General features: G+C 36.6%; 5 protein-coding genes across 5 annotated transcripts; 3 read left to right on the forward strand and 2 right to left on the reverse strand.

The window, feature by feature from the left end:
• The first annotated feature begins 1,926 nt into the window (after nucleotides 1-1,926).
• On the forward strand, nucleotides 1,927-2,774 carry LOC108225326 (pathogenesis-related protein PR-1-like). Its single transcript, XM_017400166.2, has one exon. It carries the CDS (start codon nucleotides 2,044-2,046, stop codon nucleotides 2,545-2,547), a length of 504 nt encoding a protein of 167 aa, XP_017255655.1. The 5' UTR covers nucleotides 1,927-2,043; the 3' UTR covers nucleotides 2,548-2,774.
• A 1,678-nt stretch (nucleotides 2,775-4,452) lies between these two features.
• On the forward strand, nucleotides 4,453-6,970 carry LOC108193046 (polyubiquitin). Its single transcript, XM_017359611.2, has 2 exons — nucleotides 4,453-4,610; nucleotides 5,586-6,970. The coding sequence occupies exon 2, from the start codon at nucleotides 5,586-5,588 to the stop codon at nucleotides 6,729-6,731; it is 1,146 nt and encodes a 381-aa protein (XP_017215100.1). The 5' UTR covers nucleotides 4,453-4,610; the 3' UTR covers nucleotides 6,732-6,970.
• A 308-nt stretch (nucleotides 6,971-7,278) lies between these two features.
• On the reverse strand, nucleotides 7,279-9,842 carry LOC108227163 (sinalpyl alcohol oxidase Nec3). The gene is made up of 3 exons (XM_017402168.2): nucleotides 9,158-9,842; nucleotides 8,196-9,048; nucleotides 7,279-8,057 (listed from the first exon to the last, which is right to left on the reverse strand). The coding sequence occupies exons 1-3, from the start codon at nucleotides 9,840-9,842 to the stop codon at nucleotides 8,012-8,014; spliced, it is 1,584 nt and encodes a 527-aa protein (XP_017257657.2). The 3' UTR covers nucleotides 7,279-8,011.
• A 1,808-nt stretch (nucleotides 9,843-11,650) lies between these two features.
• On the forward strand, nucleotides 11,651-15,066 carry LOC108226337 (probable receptor-like serine/threonine-protein kinase At5g57670). Its single transcript, XM_064079112.1, has 10 exons — nucleotides 11,651-11,883; nucleotides 12,099-12,208; nucleotides 12,299-12,417; nucleotides 12,505-12,626; nucleotides 12,786-13,109; nucleotides 13,334-13,588; nucleotides 13,735-13,892; nucleotides 13,995-14,210; nucleotides 14,294-14,443; nucleotides 14,652-15,066. Exons 1-10 carry the CDS (start codon nucleotides 11,751-11,753, stop codon nucleotides 14,796-14,798), a joined length of 1,734 nt encoding a protein of 577 aa, XP_063935182.1. The 5' UTR covers nucleotides 11,651-11,750; the 3' UTR covers nucleotides 14,799-15,066.
• Nucleotides 15,067-16,002: 936 nt separating this feature from the next.
• On the reverse strand, nucleotides 16,003-17,310 carry LOC108224798 (zinc finger protein CONSTANS-LIKE 5). The gene is made up of 2 exons (XM_017399521.2): nucleotides 16,548-17,310; nucleotides 16,003-16,449 (listed from the first exon to the last, which is right to left on the reverse strand). Exons 1-2 carry the CDS (start codon nucleotides 17,220-17,222, stop codon nucleotides 16,084-16,086), a joined length of 1,041 nt encoding a protein of 346 aa, XP_017255010.1. The 5' UTR covers nucleotides 17,223-17,310; the 3' UTR covers nucleotides 16,003-16,083.
• Nucleotides 17,311-18,782: the final 1,472 nt, after the last annotated feature.

Below are 18,782 nucleotides of genomic sequence, written 5' to 3' on the forward strand. Positions count from 1 at the left end.
AGTATAGGTAATATCATTGTAGTAAAACAACTTTTTACTTACCTATATATTTTAGGTAACCATTATTTTGGGGGTGTTTGGATGATTGGTAGGAATGAGAATGGGGAATGGGAATGGAGGGTATGGGAAATGGTAACCCAAGGGATGTGGAGGTATTGATTTACCCTTCAAAAGGGAATGAGGTTCCCATTCCAAGCAAAAATTTTACTAATCCAAACACAATGTATGGGTATTAGGTTCCGATTCCCGTTAACCGGGTTCATTAACCATCAACCAAACGCCTCCTTTATTATATTTTAGCTAACCAATATAGGGATTACTCTTTTTAGATACTCCAATAGAACTTATAAAAATTGAACCTTGATCTTTATTTATAGAAGGCTTATGAAATTCAGATTCTAGTACAGTGTCCTAAATATCAGTACTTGTCCAAAGTACTCATTTTGAACATCCCAACACTCCGAGTACTCGATAAATCCTATCAACTATGCGACATTTCATCAAGAATCCGTACAAAATCAAAATCCCATACAATCCATTAAAATCCATAGACTAAAAACAATGCATTAAAATTCCAATCGAATACACCCCCGTAAATTTAACTGATCTCCGATTTTCTCAGTACTCGGCGGAGAATCACCCACTTCGTAAAACACCGACTCGTAAACACATAATCCTAATTATTAACATCAAAAATCATAAAAGCAGCCACCAGCTACTCGGTTTATTCCCATATCCAAGATGCCAATATGCTCACCCCTGATTCCTTTAAAAATTCACCTTAAATAAATCCCCGTCCTTCACGGGGAACTTAACCCGGCAAATAATTTAACTGGATGCACTCTAAACTCACGTGTTAATTATTGCTCAGAAACTAAAATAAATGGTACTGCTCTGTCAATTATTAAAACATTTCAGATACACACACCTATCTATTATAATACTTGAGCAGTTTTTTTCTCATATACAGGCATGCAGTACAACTTTCAGATTTATTCCACAGTTGTGAGTTTGTGAAAACAGCAGAAAGGGCAATCCAGCAAAGCAAAGCAACAAAACAACACTAAAGCTGTGGTATAAAGTCCAATATAAAGGTACTTTTCATCACTAAAATGATTAATCTAATATGGCCCATATCTTACCTCTATTAGCTGTCCATTTACTCCAGTTTGTGGTAGCAAAATAAAGCACCATTGTGGTGTTTTTTGCTTATCTGTTTGGCAACAACTGGAACACAATGCTTCCCCCAAAACCATGTCAAAAAAAGAGGGGAAAAAATAGTTAAAAACCTCGTTTAGCGAATATGAATTACTAATCGGCATAAAATAGAATCAAAATTAATTCTATTCTCTGTTATAATTGTTCAATGTAGCAAACAAAATATAAGATTAAGAGTATGTTTGTCTAAGTTTTAAGCTAGAGTTCAAATTGAAAAGCTTTTAATTGCATAATAAGTCTAAAACTTATTTAAAGTAAAAAATAAGTCAGAAACTTACTTAAACCAGAAATCAATTTGAGGGACTTCTTCGCTGACTTAATTTTTCTAATTCTTTTGATAAAAATTATTCATAAATCATAAGCGTTGTATATTATAATATTTTTAGTAGTATATAAATCATTAATAAATTAAAATCATTTAAATAAATATTTTAAACTCCTAATTTATTACGTTAAATCATAACTCATTATTTTAAATTCGGTCAAACAGAAACGATGACATATAACAATATACTACTTGTTTATTGATAAAAATATATCCATGACAGAGTAATTTATTTAAATAATATGTAACAACAGAAGATGATAGAATTATAGTAATGAATAAAGCTGCTGTGGCTGACATTTTTGTCAAAGAAATAAAAAATTCAGAAGAAAAATAAGTTAATGATTATTGAACATGGGTGCCACCCAAAACTGCAGACTTTTATATCATCTCAAAATCCTACTACTGCACAACTTCTTTTCCTCATTTAATTTCCACAAAACATACCAGTGAGCTCTCCATAAATTCTCCCAAATCACACTATTAAATTTCCCCTAGCAATGAGTCCCCTCTACACATTATTCCTCCTCTTTCTGATACTCTCAGCCACTGTCAATGCTGAAGCCAAGAAGCACAGACAAAACCGCATGAAAGTGCAACAATTTCTAGGCCCGCAAAATGCTGCACGATATGCATTGCGAATGAGCCCCTTAAAATGGGATCCGAAACTCGCACGTTACGCGCAACGCTACGCTAACCAGCGTCGCAAGGACTGTGCATTGAAGCATTCGAATGGCATTTATGGCGAGAATATTTTTTGGGGTAGCGGTAAGGGCTGGTCCCCTGTCCAGGCCGCCACCGCATGGGTGGAAGAGCGTAAATGGTACGACCATAATTCAAATTCGTGCGGGCTTGGCCAGGAATGCGGGCATTATACTCAGGTTGTGTGGCGCACAACCAGGAGAGTAGGGTGTGCTAAGGTGAATTGTTCTGGTGGCAAAGGTGTTTTCATGACTTGTAATTATTATCCTCCTGGAAATTACATTGGTGAGAGGCCTTACTGATTTTTACTATACTAAAAACCTAAAATAGTTGTGTCAAGTGTAATGTATATTGGGGATGTTAAATTTGTTGTACTAGTAAATTTTTGAGTATGGTTTGTAATTATAGTTACGGTTTGGTCATAGCATATTAATGATGACTTTACTACTGGCTTGCATATGTACTCTCTGTAAAGCAATAATAAATGTTTTGCACAAGAAAAGCTCAATAATGTAACTCGTTTAGAATACTTTTTGTGTGAAAAGGTCTTCTTCTGAATGATCAGAACCAAAGTTGAATGGAGGTGTGTTTTCTGGGTGATTTCTATGGGTTCTTGAGTCTGAGTCTTTGCACAGTGCTATTTAGGGGGTCTTTAAAAAAAGAGCCTTCGAGTTCACCCTCGGGATAAGATAGTAGATTAGTGATAATGTTTGTAATTTGTATACTGATATTCTCTCAGTTTATAAGAGACAAGATACATATTATATTTTCTAACGATCTTAGCCTTACCTTTAAAATTTCTAAGGCAGGTCTAAATCCAGGGCGGCAATTTCATGCCGGCTCGATAATTTCACACGAATTCAGCCGGTAAAGTACGGATGTGGCAATTTTCTAGGGACCTGGGTACAGGGTTTGGCTTTTTAAAACTATCTAGAGCCCATGCAGGGGCTTTTGAGGAGTTTTAACGAGGCCCTAGCGGGCCCGAGGTGGATTGAGTGGAGGTGAGGGTGGGCATTGAGTGGGTGATAACATATATGGGTGTGTGATGACATACAGGCATAGCTGAGTTCATTTAGGTATATTTTCTCTATGTTTTCATTTGAGTGTTTTTTATTTGAACAATTGTCATATTAAATATTTATAAAAATACATGTTTATATTTTTATATTATTCATAATTTAAATTTAATTACAATATATTTTAACCAAAGATAAATAAATTTATTAAATTAAAGTGACAACTATTTATTCATTACTCTTACTCTTTTTTCTTTATGTTTTGTACTCCCTCCGTCCCCTCAATTGTTTACATTGGAGGGGGACACGGAGACCAAGACAATGTATGAAAAATGAGTAAAGTTAGATGAAAAGTGGGTAAAGTGGTGGGACCTATCAATATTTAATAATAGATTTGAGATAGTGGAGGAAAGTAGTGGGTGTAATAGTAGTTTTTATTGTTAAATATGAGATAGTGTGGGAAGATAGTGGGTGTAATGATGAGAAAACTTATTATTTATGGTAATGTGAAGAAATGAGAGGGACATCCCAAAATAGTAACCGTAAACAAATGAGAGGGACAGAGGGAGTATCTCAGTATAAAAGATTCGGCGGGTTGCGTCCATATCTTCCCCTTTTGCTCTGTCTCATAGGATTCTCTTTTCTATTGATTTCTGCCGCTTGTCAGGTGAGTTGCGTCATTCACGGAGTCTGCAGTGCCGTATTCACTGGGCTCGGGCTTGCTTCCTTGGGCCTACCTACCCTAAGTTCTTTGATCCAGCAATCAAACACCTACATTGATAGAAACAATTTTGAGGTCGTCAAAAGACTTCTTACATAAAACCTAAAAGCCTGTGTCCACAAAGCAGCCCCAATTTCGGGTATCCTCCGGTTTGTGTTGTGTTAATCAAACTCAAAACCCATCAAATTTTAATGGGTAAATATATTTAACCTGAACCCGATCTATTAATATATACGAATATTCGGAACATATGTTAAGAATTTCAAAAATCTAATATCCTGTGAAATTCGAAAAAAAATCATTTGTTTTGAATATATAAGATTTTTAAAATGATTTGAATTTATTATTACGTATCTCAAAATTTTAAAATTTTAAAATTCAAATTAAATATTTAGTATTCGAAATATTGAATTTGAAAAAACACGATTGAATGATTAGGCTAGAATAGTTCGAAACGTCTCGAGAACATCCTATTCGGACGTTCTAGAACCAATATTTTGCCCACCCCAAATATATAAATACGTATCTCGGGTTGCTTTAAAATTATCTTATATATGCTCTTGTAAAATTTTTAAACCTACATATTCATACATAACTCTCTCTCTCGTTTTGATCAACGATTTTCAAGGTACGTATTTAATTCTTCTTCTCCTCTGTGTCTTTCAGTTTTGTTTTGATTTAATCGTTGTGAATTGTGATGATAATACAAGATGTCCGGTTGTTTTATTAGATCTTCGTATTTGATTTGTATAATTTGTAATCGGTAGCGTGTTTAATTAGATCTATTGTGTTTTATTTGATTGTATTGATTTATTGTTCTTGTAAGAGATTGAAAAATAATCTCAGTCTAATTGTATGTCGAAGGTTCGAATTTTGTCAAAAGACGTAACGGATACATGATGTGTTTAATTATAAAATAACAAAACTAATTGGACAAGTAGGTGTGCGCTTTTTAATTTGTTGAATTATATATTTATGGTATGATTTTAGGGTTTAATTATAAATTTATGGTATGGTATTAGGGGTTATGATCATTGTAGGCTAAGTTTGTGCATATACATTGAAACTAGAAAAGTAGAAGATTCAGGGTTGAAGGTTATAACTTTATCCTTTTTGATGATTGATGATCTAGCTTTATGTTTGTCTTGTCGTTTTCGCTTTTGTGATTTTTTGAGGAGTTTCTCGTTTTCTTTGTGTGATGATTGTTGGCTGACTGAAACAGATTAATAAGATGTGTTATATATGTCTCTTAATACTGAGTATGTGTGATAATTGGGGATTGGATGTTGTAACTGTGGTATAATACAAATTCTAGTAGGGAAATTGAGATGCAATTGGTATAGTGATTATTTTGGATTAATGATTTTAATTAGGGTTGATTAGTTTGCAATTACCTAAGGATAACCATTAGCATACAATATATTTGGATTGGTGTTGATAAGACTAGCATAATCGGATGTGTTTGTGTGGATTTTCTCTTCGATTATTACATGTTTTGTATATTTTTCATGGTTATACAAGTGTTGCTATCCTGTGAAGGTTACTTGAACTTCGTTTTTTGTGTGGTAAATTAATTTCCCTGTTGGTCTTGCCTTAACAACAGATGCAGATCTTTGTGAAGACTCTTACCGGGAAGACCATCACTCTTGAGGTAGAAAGCTCAGACACCATTGACAATGTCAAGGCTAAGATTCAAGACAAGGAAGGTATCCCTCCAGATCAGCAGAGGCTTATCTTTGCTGGTAAACAGCTTGAGGATGGTCGCACCTTAGCTGATTACAATATTCAGAAGGAATCCACCCTTCATTTGGTTCTTCGTCTACGTGGTGGCATGCAGATATTTGTTAAGACACTTACTGGCAAGACAATCACCCTAGAAGTTGAAAGCTCTGACACTATTGATAATGTCAAAGCTAAGATCCAGGACAAGGAGGGCATCCCCCCAGACCAGCAGAGACTCATTTTTGCTGGCAAGCAGCTGGAAGACGGTCGCACCCTTGCTGACTACAATATCCAGAAGGAATCAACCCTTCATTTGGTGCTCCGTCTACGTGGTGGAATGCAAATCTTTGTCAAGACCCTTACTGGAAAGACAATCACCTTGGAAGTAGAGAGCTCCGATACGATCGACAATGTTAAGGCAAAGATCCAAGACAAGGAGGGAATTCCTCCAGATCAGCAGAGGTTGATATTTGCTGGGAAGCAGTTGGAGGACGGAAGGACCTTGGCAGATTACAACATTCAGAAGGAATCCACTCTTCATTTGGTATTGAGGCTGAGGGGTGGAATGCAGATTTTTGTGAAGACTTTGACAGGAAAGACCATCACGCTAGAGGTGGAGAGCTCCGACACTATTGATAATGTCAAAGCAAAGATTCAAGACAAAGAGGGCATCCCACCAGACCAGCAGAGGCTTATATTTGCTGGAAAACAACTTGAAGATGGCCGCACACTTGCAGACTACAATATTCAAAAAGAGTCTACCCTCCATCTTGTGCTCCGTCTCCGTGGGGGGATGCAAATCTTTGTGAAGACATTGACCGGCAAGACCATCACCTTGGAGGTTGAGAGCTCAGATACAATTGATAACGTGAAGGCGAAAATCCAGGACAAAGAGGGAATCCCACCAGATCAACAGCGTTTGATTTTTGCTGGAAAGCAGTTGGAGGATGGAAGAACCCTGGCTGACTACAACATCCAGAAGGAGTCCACCCTTCACCTCGTTCTTCGTCTTCGTGGTGGTTTTTGAATTGTGGTGGTGTGTTCTAGGGCTTTGAGCCCTGCTAAAAATTTCTGAATCTTTGTTTTATTTAAGTTTACATTTTATGTGCCTGTGTGCTGAAAGACAGTACATTTCCTGTTCTTGAGGGATATTTAAGTTTTTTATATTTCAATGTTTTTATGTGGAATGACCTTTATTCCATTAAAACAAGAAATGTATATTACTGCATGTTTAGATGTGCTTATTTCTAAACTTCTTGTTAGTAATTTGTAATGTGTTTTTGTGTTTGTGTTTCTGAAAAGGAGAGATAATACTCCCTCCATCCCATTTTAAGTGTCCTGTTTTGACTTTCAACAGTCAAATTGACCAATTTTTGACCAAGCATAATGAACAAATTCGTTATTATTTTAAAAAACTAAAAATTACATTTTATAGTATATTGTATGAACTTTATAATGGCATTTTTTTTTTTACTTTTAAAAGTTATATTATAGGTATAAATCTCAGTCAAAATTTGGTCAATTTGACCATTCAAAAGTCAAACAGGACACTTAAAATGGGATGGAGGGAGTAGTATATATCTGGTTTATAAACTGGAATGGCATTGTGGGCAATTATATGCTGAACTAGTATTGAGAAACAGGGTGACTCTGCTTTCTGAGACAAGCCCCCGGACTTTGCCTTATCCTGCATATTGCTTCTGCATCAATACGACGATGACTAGTACAAGTCCCACAAGATGCCTGAGCTCATCGCCTTCCCTCTTCTAAAGATAAGTGCCCATACTACTACACTCTTGACACGTTACACCTATTTGTGAAAGTTGGGGTAAAATATTCTATCAGTCTCCAGCTTGTTCGGTAGATCAATTATACTCTGAAACGCTTTAGAGATCAGGAGCTGAGCATAATGTAACCTCCAATTTAACCTGAAAACTTCTCTAAGATACAGGTGCATATAAAAAACATGTCACAAATATCACATCTGTTTTATCTTCTTTTCAACTAGAGTCATTGTCGTTGATGATCTTTAGTGTCGTGGAAATATTATATTCATTTAGCAACTTTGTTATTCTTGCTTCCTGTACGTGATTACGGGTACATATTTAGCTCAAATAAATAAATTCTGGACTAGTATTTGTAATATATCTGCTATTATTTGTAAAACTGCTGTTTATTGTAAGTCCTTCAAACCTTTTGTTGAAGGGCAATCTGCCACAAGTATTGCAATACTAACTCCAGATGTACAATTTTGATTTAGTCAGCTTTCTGATGAGCTGATAAACTGATGGAGCTTCCCTGAGTGTATTAGCCCTGGCGGATCCTCTCTTCCCTTATCTTCAGACCTGCGTACCTGCAAGAAATATGATCTTAATTAAGCTGTTGCAACACAAATTTTCAAGATAGTCGGGGCTAAAAACGATTTATTTGCTTTAATTTCCTGTTCCTGCTACGTGATATATAGTAAATGTAGTGTTAAAAAAAAAAATACCTGCCCATCATCAGTAGAGTAGCCTGAGGATTAGTCCCCGGTGAGGCCACAAACGTGGAACCATCGACGACTCGTAATGCTTTTATACCAGTGACCTTAAAATCACCGTCAGTCACCTTCTTCATTGTACATCCACCGTGATAATGGTAGATAGGAGCCACTGTTCTGCGGCAGTATGATTCCATTTTGCTTCGATCAGAAATGTTTTCCGGTAAAGAAAGGCCCAAAAATTGATAATATTTGTTACCATCTTTATCCACAAACTTATATTGATCCATGCTGGGACTCCTGATCATCTTTCCAATAGTCTGCAACCCACTTATACAAGCTGATATATCTCTGGAGTCTGCAAAATAGTTAAATCGAACCCTCGGAGTAATGCTGGCACTTTTTGCAGATGCTAACTTAAGTGAACCACTTGACATAGGCCTTGAAGTTTTAGTAACTATGCTGAGTGCAGTAATATTTAGGTGCGCATAAGGGTAGGGGAAAAATATCCGACTAGCAGGAGAGAAAAAGGATGCAATTGCAGATACGGCCTCAATGATGTACAAATTTTTTTGGATCCCAACTGTACGGTCACTAGAACCCTTAATGGGAATCGGAAATGGGGATATAAAGCTCACCTGATTCAGTGGGGGATCGATCATGAATTGACCGACAAATGGCTGGTGGTGAACTAGAGGAATGTTCATAGATGCCAGATCCGAACTTGGGCCAACTCCACTTAGTAGCAAAAGCTGAGGACTGCCTAGAGCTCCAGCACTCAATATTACTTCTCCATTTCTGCGAACTTGAACTTGTTGAGATCTCCCGTTCGAGTCCTTGTAAATAACTCCAGCAGCAGATATATCTGATGTGTTGAGGTATTAATTAAAGTGATAGAAAAATGCCTACATACCGCATGTCTGTTATTAGAAGCAAATCGGAACAGAAGGAAGATTGTTATTGAATTTAGTTACCTGTTGAATAGGAATTAAACAGAACTCTTTCCACTGTTGCATTGATGATCACTTGTAAGTTACCCGGTTTTCCTTTATTAAGAAGCTCTACTGCTCCATATCGCCTTCCTGTGGCATCGAATGTACTGCCCGTGGTTTTGGTTCCCCCTTCGTGATCAAGAGTGAATCCATTGTCCGGTTTGAGGTCTGCGTGTAAAAGTGCTTCCCTCACTGAAGACTGAAAAAGATTCAATTCATTCTTTCGAAACACAACAGTTTCTTCAATCCATTCATACGCTGTTTTCTGCATATCAAAGTCCCAATCTATACCCGAACGGTTATAGAAGTCATCATCACCTCTCGAATAGAATCCAAAATTAACCATGCTAGAGCCACCTAAGACCCGTCCTCGAATATTTGGTATTCCATCCTCTGATGTGAACGATTCAGCAGGCGAGTCCTTATCATTTATTTGCAAAGCATTGTCTAGCAAATTTTCTTCGCGCATGACATAAGGGTTTGTGTGAGCATCCCCGCCTCTTTCAATAAGTAAGACGGTGTAGTTCTCCGATAAAGTGGCGGCTAAAGGACAGCCTGCTGTGCCCCCTCCAACCACTATGTAGTCATAGTGATTATCTTCAGGTAAGAATGTAGTTGCATCTTTTACAAATTTTAGGTAACTCAAGTCTGCACATAACATATTCATCATGCATATTAGTACTACTACTAACTAATTAAAGAATTCAAGTCACATGATGTTAAACATATGATAGCAATTTCTATAACTAGCCTTGCGCTTGAGCAGACTGAAAGACCCCGAGGCCAATGAAAACTAAGAAAAGAACGAGCCGAGTGCTCTCTGCAGGCGCCCTTGGAACCATCCTATGCTTTCCTAACCTGCTTAGACGTGGAAAAACAATGGAACAGATAGATTAAAGGAATACAATCTAAATGGTTACTGGTTAATAATACTCTTTTCCCTTGCATCTCTTCTCTTATATAGGCGATTACCAATACCACATATGACAATTTCTTCAGGCTATTACGGCTTAGCACTAGCACTCTAGCCTAACGTTAGCATTGCAACTGATATGTCCGTGGGCATGAAATTACTGTGTTTGTGATACTATGAAGACAAGTTCTGGTAGGTAACTAGAGATCCAGGGTAAGTTGGCTGCAATAATCACAGAATAAAACCAACTGTGCAGGTTTTATAGTAATAGAGAATTATGCCATTCTCTATACTAGACATGTAACCAGTTTATTACGTGAGGGGATGAAATGCATAAACTTCAACAAAAGTACAACAAATTTTGGTGCTGGGAGTACCAAAATTTCTGCACCTTAGAAGATATAATGAAGGCTAGCACTAAAAGAACCCAGCCAAGCCACGGTGAGCAACCTGAAAGATATTTCAAGTTTTTTGAGATTTTCTTATGGCAATTTTTTATGGGTTCTAAATATCTTGAATTTTTCTGGACAAATTTTTTTTTGGAACTTTTTCTGCAGATATTTTTAGGAAAAATTTTCTCTGGATTCTTTTTAGAAAAAGATTTCCACGGATTTCTCGGGAATAATTTCTCGAGAATTTTTTGAATTTTTTTTAAATTTTTCCGAGAATTTTTTCTGCAAATGATTGCCGGATATTTTTTTTGGAATCGTCTAGGAAATATTTGGAAGAATTTTTGACAGAAATTTTTCGAAAAATGTTTGGGAAAATTGTGTGAATTTGTTTCCGTGAAAATGTCTTTTTTTCTAAAAGTGAGATTAAATTATACTTTTCTAAAATTTAGTCTAATAAAGAGCTTTTTGAGAAAAATAATTCGTAGACATATTCCTTGCAAAACATTTCCGCGGAAAAATAGAAGAAAAATATTTATTTTCCATGTAAAACATTTTTTTAAATATTTTTCGTTTGTGATTAATAGGTATCGTATATCCATACTTAAAACGAAATATGTGATGCAAAACCAAATCATAGCTGTTTTAAAAAATCTTGTTTCCTACTCGTTGGTATTTGGAAAAGAATAGGATAATTTTGGGAATACAGGCAATTCCTACTTCTGATCGGCAATTTAACTATATTTAAAGTATCGTTTCAAAAATAACTATATTTAAATTATCCCGTATATAAAGAAAATATAGCTCCTCTTCTCTATTCCAGAGCCTCATACACGCATTGGTAAAAAGTGCATAGATGGTGTAGTTTTCATTCAAAGTTTAATCGATGATAAAGTGGAGATAGAAGTGTGTGTGTAGAGTGGCTCCTCTTCTACCAAACTCAAACTCAAAAGGCACCACTATTCGAAATAGAGCCTTTAATTTGCCTTACACAACAAGATAAAATTCATATAATGCCACCTCCTTTGCTTATCCTTCAAATCACCCTAACACAATCACTTATGTGAAGTGCAGATGGACTCTCACTCTGAATCTCTAAACACTTCTTTATTATGCTTCTCAATCAAGACTTGTAGTGTCAATGATAAGGCCACCAAATTATCTTGTTGTTAGCTATATGTCTGCATGCATACTTAAGCTCAGTGCACATTCCTCTTGTCGAAAAGTTAAGAAGTAACAGAACCATCACAGCTCCATTGGTGTTGCGAAAAAGATGGTCTCTTCATCTCCTTGTAAAGTAGTTGTAGGCATTCCTTTAGACGTGGAAGGTAGCGAGGAGCTACTGTCTTGGGCGATTCAGCATTTAGCTCAACCGAATGACACTGTTATTGCCCTGCATGTTCTTGGTGAGTATGTGTTAAGTGACAAATTCTCCCAAAACCTCGAGGCCTTGGGATGTGCCCAGCTCTGATATCATGTTAAGTGATCAATTCTCCTAAAATCTCGAGGTGGTGGGAGGGGGGCTTACCAGAATCATATTATATTCTAGCAATATGCATGTTATCATAGTTCTTGTACACAACATTAGTTCTAACATCTACGAATGCTTTATGAATGGCAGTAATGAAGAGGAGGAAGACGGTGAAAACATACCAGACGCAAACTCGTAGAGCCAAAGCCTTTGTTATATCAGTATTAGGGGGATTTGCCCAGACTTGCCAGTTTAAACAGGTATTAATTAAAATTTCGTATCATCTTGTTAAATTATTAATACCTACATTTTAAGTATTAGTTTTAACACGGATTTGACAACATCTTCAGGTAAATTTAGAGGCTAAAGTGGCCTTCAGCTCTAGTATTGGAAGAGGTTTAGTTGAAGAAGCTCAAGGCATATCCGCGGATTATATTCTGATTGGCAGCTCCAAAGATAGCACAAATAGGTGATAATCTAGTCAAGATATAATACATTTTTCATTAATCTTCCATGCTTTTAACTCATGATTCAATGCTTTAATTCTGATGAATAGAGCTCCCAAAGAAACAAGAAGATACTGTTTTCATAATGCTCCTGAAGGGTGTTCACTGGTCTTGATCGGAAGACGTGAACAGCCACGACAAAAAGTTGCCCCAGAACTCATATTCCACGAAGGTCAGTTGCATGTAACATTACACGGATTCTACTTAATCTCTTTTGTTAAGAACCAGTCTATCTAAAACTTTAAGGTATTAGAGGAAGGCCCCAAATGGATCTTATGTTATATTTCAACGTCTTTCTTTTAGTATATTCTAATAATTTTAGTGTTACCAGATATGCTAGAGAAGAGAGCAGAGTTTTCGCCAAAAACTGTGCTAAGTTCATGTGAAGACAAATCATTGAGCACAGAAGAAGACACATCTAGCATCGGTGAATCAAGCATAACTGAATCTCCTCTTTCTAATTTATCAAAAGAGCAGCCTAACAATAAGAAGCAAATGTCACCATTCCAGCGAATTTCCTCTTTCTTGCGCACTCCATTTGCTTCGAGTGGGAGAAAGAGGATTGAGGCTTTTGTAGACAAAGAAAAGCCACAGCCTTTATTAAGGTGTTTTAGCTACGAGGAGATTGCAAAAGCAACAAATTCATTCCACCCTGGTAATTTCCCACATATGCTAGAATATAATATGATCCTGATAAACCCTTCTCCCACTGCTTTGAGATTTTGGAGCTCAGCCGCCTTTAAGGTTTTAGAAGAATTGATCACTTAACATTTCCCACATAGTATGATAAATACTCTAAATATTCATAACATAGTTAATAAAGAAATGGTTAATGTATGTTGAGAAGTCCCGTCATTTTCATGTTCATTTTGGCTGCAGAGTATCTTGTAGCAATAGGAGGGTACTCGGAGGTCTATAGAGGTGATCTTGATGATGGAAATACGATAGCAGTGAAGAGATTAGCGAAGGATAATAGTGATCAGAACAAGGAGAAAGAGTTCCTTATGGAGTTGGGAATCATTGGACATGTTAATCATCCTAACACAGCTAGCTTAGTTGGGTGCTGCGTTGAAAATGGTCTATATCTCATCTTCAATTTTTATCCTAATGGAACTTTGGCATCTGCATTGCATGGTAAGCAACCCTATGTTCATGTATAACGTATCCGGTATATCCCGCTTAGAGCAGGGTATGGGGAGGGTAAAATGCACGCAGTCGCATTTCTGAAAGAGTAAAGATTCCATAAAAGCAATAACCAGAATGTGTTGTTTAAATTGCAGGGAAGGTTGGTCCATCATTAGAATGGCCAGTCAGATATAAGATCGCCCTTGGAATCGCGAGGGGTCTGCATTACCTTCACAAATGTTGCAAGCACAGAATCATACACCGCGACATTAAAGCCTCAAATGTTCTTCTGGCTCCGGATTATGAACCACAGGTAAGGCAAAATCAACTGTCACTTCCTTAACTCTTCTGATTTGCTTCACTTCTTCAATTAAGCATTCAAATTGATTTTGAAATAAAATAAAAAATTGCCCAGATTTCTGATTTTGGACTCGCGAAATGGCTCCCTAGCAAATGGACACACCATGCTGTTATTCCAATAGAAGGCACATTTGGATACTTGGCTCCAGAGTACTTCATGCATGGTATTGTTGATGAAAAAACTGATGTCTTTGCATTTGGCATTCTTCTTTTGGAGATCATAACGGGTCGAAAACCAGTGGATTCGTCACAACAGAACATCCTCCTCTGGGTAAGTAGAGGCCTCTTTATCAACAAATCACATATTAGGCAAAGAATTCTCTGATTTAATGTGGGATTAATTATGTTTTAAAGGCAAAACCACTGATGGAATCTGGAAACGTTGAGGAACTAGCTGATCCGAGCTTGGAACGTAAATATGACGTGAATCAAATGGACAGATTAATACTCACAGCTTCCTATTGTGTAAGACAATCTTCAATATGGCGCCCCTCCATGGCTGAGGTACACTTGTTTTCACAAAATATACTAATGCTACAACTGAGTATCTCTAACACGCGATTGTTGATAACCATCTTTTTAGTATTATTTTTCCGCTTCAAGATAAAAATTCTAAAATGAATAGTTAAAATGTTCATAGACCATGTAGTCCCGTGTTAACATATATATAAAAAAAACTGAGTATTTAGTTTTAAACACCCGTCGGACGCAGGTTTTGCAGCTATTAATGTACGGTGAAGACTCGGAGGCCGCGGAGAACTGGAGATTACCAAAGATGAGAGCTGAAGAGATGGATGATACTTGTTTGCTTTTTGGTTATGAGCTTCCCTCAGATATAGTTTTCGAGGACATTTTGTAATTGCCTCTAGGCCATTTGAGTTATCAGTTTCTTAATCTTATTCATCACATAACATATATTTTGATGTGGTGGTAGAGCTCTTGTACCTCTTGCCGGAGGTCGGGAGTTCGACTGTGTAATCAACTAGCAAAAAAAACATATATGCATGTTTCAAGCATAGCTTATGAGCAAGAGAAAACAGAGGATTAGGCAGGCTACTTTTTATTACCAGAAGATCTGTAACCAAAGTCATATACTTATATTCAAATTCAAGGATTTTTATTTTTTATTTTTTTACTCTTGATCGGTATGACTAGACACGGGAGGATTTTTTATGAAATTTTCAGAAATTTTATTCTTTGCCTTTATAGATACGAAAACTTTAATAATGTACAGGATGATGCAGTGAGAACGAGATTTGTTTTTTATATAACTTGGTAGGACCCAAAAGCAAAGGTCCCCTGAGCAGAAGGGCTTGGTGGGCCGGGAACACACGTGAAGTTTGGACCACTTCCAACATGACCCAACAACTAAAACCAACATATCCATGTGACACACTTGATGATTGTTTTAATAATTAGTCCAGATTTATCACAATTGAAAATCAAAGTAAACATTTTTTTTTTTGCTAATTCAAAGTAAACATTCTTGATTGCAATTAAAACTGCGGTATTCTCTTGTATCGACTTTTTAGTTGGATTCGAACAATTGTCAACCGAACCGGGAATTTTGAATCCAAAACAAAAGTGAAGGGGCAATTTCAGTTGCAACGCCACCTAAAAAGCGATAGGACCCTTCTGAAACAAATACACTGTTTGTCTTGATTTTTAATCAGGATTTGAAGCTGTTTATTATTTTAAATTAAAAAATATATGTTTGTGTAATAATTCTGAAACTGATTTAAAGTTGGAAATAAGTTATAAATTATTTTGAAACATTTTTTTTCGGCAACTCAAATTTTTTCAAAAAAATTATAAAAAATATCTAAAAATCTTAATTTATCTATAAATCACTTTATTCTATTATCATATTTTTAGTAACTTAAAAATTATTAATAAATCAAAATTATCAAAAAAATATTTAAATTTCTTGAGAAGCTTACGATGGCAAGTCATAATTCACAGTATTAAACCGGGTCAAGTGAAGTCATGAAAACGAGACATGAGCGTCCTTTTGCTCGTGCAAATACTAAGCTCTATTAAATACTATTCGTACAAAAACTAGGTAAAAACTTCAAATATTGATATTATTACCCTTCGACTCGGCCATTACAATAATTTTCTCAATATAGCTTGGTTCGCATTTCCTAAAATGACGGGACTACACCGAACCCAGAATCCTCCACGAAATTCGTCCTCGCTTGGCTGGAACTGAGCCAGCGACTCGCATCCTCTGTATTTTCCGACCGCTTCGCAAACCGGCCTTTGATTCGGGGCCTTTTCTCTGCATACGCCTTTCGAGATGCGTATCTTATCGTCTTCTCGAATTTTCTGTTCTTTCTCTTCTCTCTGTACCTCATTACTCTAGCTTCTCTATCCATCCCGACTAATACTTGAACATTTCCATTAGTAGAACTGTTCGTGATAACACTGTTGTTCATAGCTAAACCGCATTGATAAGATATTTCTGACATACAGCTCCCGTCTGGGACAACTCCGACTTCGGTTGAAATCTGAGAAGTTGAAAATTAATCATTAGTTCAAAAATAAAATTCTCCACACTAATATTTTTTTTTAACATAACTGATTCAACGAAGAAGAGATTTATTACGTTTTGGCTGATGGATGGGGCTGTGTAGCTTGTGCCGAATGAACCTATATTCGAAGTTGTGAAGTCTATCTCGAAATGATTGTCAGCTGATTGCGGGAGAGGCTGTGCTGGCTTGCTGATAAATTGAACTGGAACAACACTGTCAGCGCTGGGATTGCTATTAGAATACAACGAAGATAAATTATTCTGATCCGGATAATCAAACTCCAGTAAATTATCCGGATCCGTAAATAACAATTCAATCGATTTCATATCTGCGGATATTTTACAATCATTACTCCCGAATAAATTCACATCTTCACGTATTATTGGTACTTCTAGTGTTGGGGTTTCTGGTGACTTCACTGCAACAGCAAGACCAAACAGAGCCACCGGGACCCTCTCGTGCCTGCGTGACAGAGGGTTTGCCGAGTGAATGTCCATGTCACACCTCACGCAGAGCGCGGCGGCGTCTGCCTTACAGGTGACACTGGCAGGGGCTTGCTCACACACCTCGCACATCGACACGCGCTCATGAATTGTATTGCTGTGAATCTTCGAGTCGCAGCCCATGCACATGTAACTCGAGTCCGTGATGCAAAACAGCAACGCTGCTGCGGTCTTGCAAACATCGCAGGGCCTCGCCTTAGCGGCCCATCTCATCGGAGAACATTTTACTCCGACAAGCTCACTCATATTTCTACTTAATGATTTACTTATTTTATGAGATTTGTATTGAAATAGGGCAAGTATGCAGTAGTGATGAACTGATGTATTTATGAATCAGTATGTCCTAAATCTAGTTGACGAGGAGATATAGCTGTAGTCGAGTAAGATAAGGACACGTGGATAAATAACAGCCAAGCAAAAGATTTGATAAGAGTGGAGATATTTCTAGGGTAAAGTAGCTGTCAAGTGTCTGTGCCGACGTGGGCCTACCGGATAAGGATGCAGTACATTATTTTTTCGATGTATTAAAATCCGAAAATAATAAATAGAAAAGCCCGTAAATGAGGTCAGACGACCCAGCAAAAAATACTAGTACTCCCTCCGTCCCCTTCAATAATATACATATGAAATGGGCACGGAGACTAAAAAAAGTGTATAAAATAGTATGAAATAATAGGAAAGAGAAAGAAAAATGGGTATAGTGGCGGGACCCATCAATTTTTAATATATAAAAGAGTGATAGTGGAGTAAAAAGTAGTGTGAAAAGGAAAGAAAAGTGAGTAAGTGGTGGGACCCATTAACTAATTTGGGAAAGTTTTGAAATGTATAGAATTAAGTGGGACATCCCAGAAAGGAAAGTGTATAGAATTAAATGGGACGGAGGGAGTATATACATATGCTGAAGTTGCTCTAAATTATTAGCCACGATTTTGACCACACGGTGTTCTAAAACTTCGTAATTTATTAAAAAAATTTGATTAATTTTTATAATATTTTAATAATTCATTAATCACGTTATAATTTGATTAATTATTTTAATTTATCGAAAAAATCTCACATAAATTTCTACAAATCTTAAATTGGCAGGTTAATTGGTTAGGTCTGAGATATATATTCATCAATCTTTAACTAAATTATTTAAGTTATTGATTAAAATTGAATGAGGTATTTTAGGATGTCAAACTACTGTTTAGGACGCTGCCTAAATTGATTTGTTGAACATCATATCGGCATTTTACACATGTAAAATGGAACTGTATATATTGCTGCCAGCTGTATGCGCGTGCGTTTAAATAATTTGATTATATGGAAACTCTGGGAAAAAGATTTGGCCACCTGAACTGAACTAAAATCTGGTATGGATGCTTCATAAAACGGGGTTGGCAATGGATTAGATTAATTTGTCATCCGATTTTGAACAGACATAAATTCAGTTCGATTATAAACTGCTATTTTAGGTTTACTCGAAAAGGTTGGCTCTGGATTTATTCCCCCAAAACCATAGCCGTTCATTAATCGATTGGCCATTAGCAAATGTCCCCGTCGAGATTCCAAGGGCAGTTTCATAGTCACCCGATGCACAACACATTGAGCTGTCATGGCCTCACGGGATTACTTGTGAGCTGTGCGATAGAAGATGCGCATTGTTATAAAAATTGAAAATTATAATTACTTAATTAGTTTAATTAATAATTCAAAATTAATTGAAAGAATTATAGATAAAAATAATCAGAAATTTTTAGAACTATGAATATATTAATGTATATGAATTACACACGCGAGATATAGGGTCGTTTGAATATATTT

Source organism: Daucus carota, chromosome 6 (assembly GCF_001625215.2).
Source record: "Daucus carota subsp. sativus chromosome 6, DH1 v3.0, whole genome shotgun sequence".
Classification (NCBI taxonomy): Eukaryota; Viridiplantae; Streptophyta; class Magnoliopsida; order Apiales; family Apiaceae; genus Daucus; species Daucus carota.

Excerpts from the sequence above, each read along its gene's own strand:
- LOC108227163 (XM_017402168.2), bottom strand. The coding sequence starts at position 9,842 with ATGAATATGTTATGTGCAGACTTGAGTTACCTAAAATTTGTAAAAGAT. Across the intron at positions 9,049-9,157 it reads GTTTAATTCCTATTCAACAG|ATATATCTGCTGCTGGAGTT; the intron begins GTAACTAAATTC and ends TCAACACATCAG. Across the intron at positions 8,058-8,195 it reads ACTCTACTGATGATGGGCAG|GTACGCAGGTCTGAAGATAA; the intron begins GTATTTTTTTTT and ends TATTTCTTGCAG.
- LOC108225326 (XM_017400166.2), top strand. The coding sequence starts at position 2,044 with ATGAGTCCCCTCTACACATTATTCCTCCTCTTTCTGATACTCTCAGCC.
- LOC108226337 (XM_064079112.1), top strand. The coding sequence starts at position 11,751 with ATGGTCTCTTCATCTCCTTGTAAAGTAGTTGTAGGCATTCCTTTAGAC. Across the intron at positions 12,418-12,504 it reads TCCAAAGATAGCACAAATAG|AGCTCCCAAAGAAACAAGAA; the intron begins GTGATAATCTAG and ends TCTGATGAATAG. Across the intron at positions 14,444-14,651 it reads GGCGCCCCTCCATGGCTGAG|GTTTTGCAGCTATTAATGTA; the intron begins GTACACTTGTTT and ends CGTCGGACGCAG.
- LOC108193046 (XM_017359611.2), top strand. The coding sequence starts at position 5,586 with ATGCAGATCTTTGTGAAGACTCTTACCGGGAAGACCATCACTCTTGAG.
- LOC108224798 (XM_017399521.2), bottom strand. The coding sequence starts at position 17,222 with ATGAGTGAGCTTGTCGGAGTAAAATGTTCTCCGATGAGATGGGCCGCT. Across the intron at positions 16,450-16,547 it reads CCCCATCCATCAGCCAAAAC|ATTTCAACCGAAGTCGGAGT; the intron begins GTAATAAATCTC and ends TCAACTTCTCAG.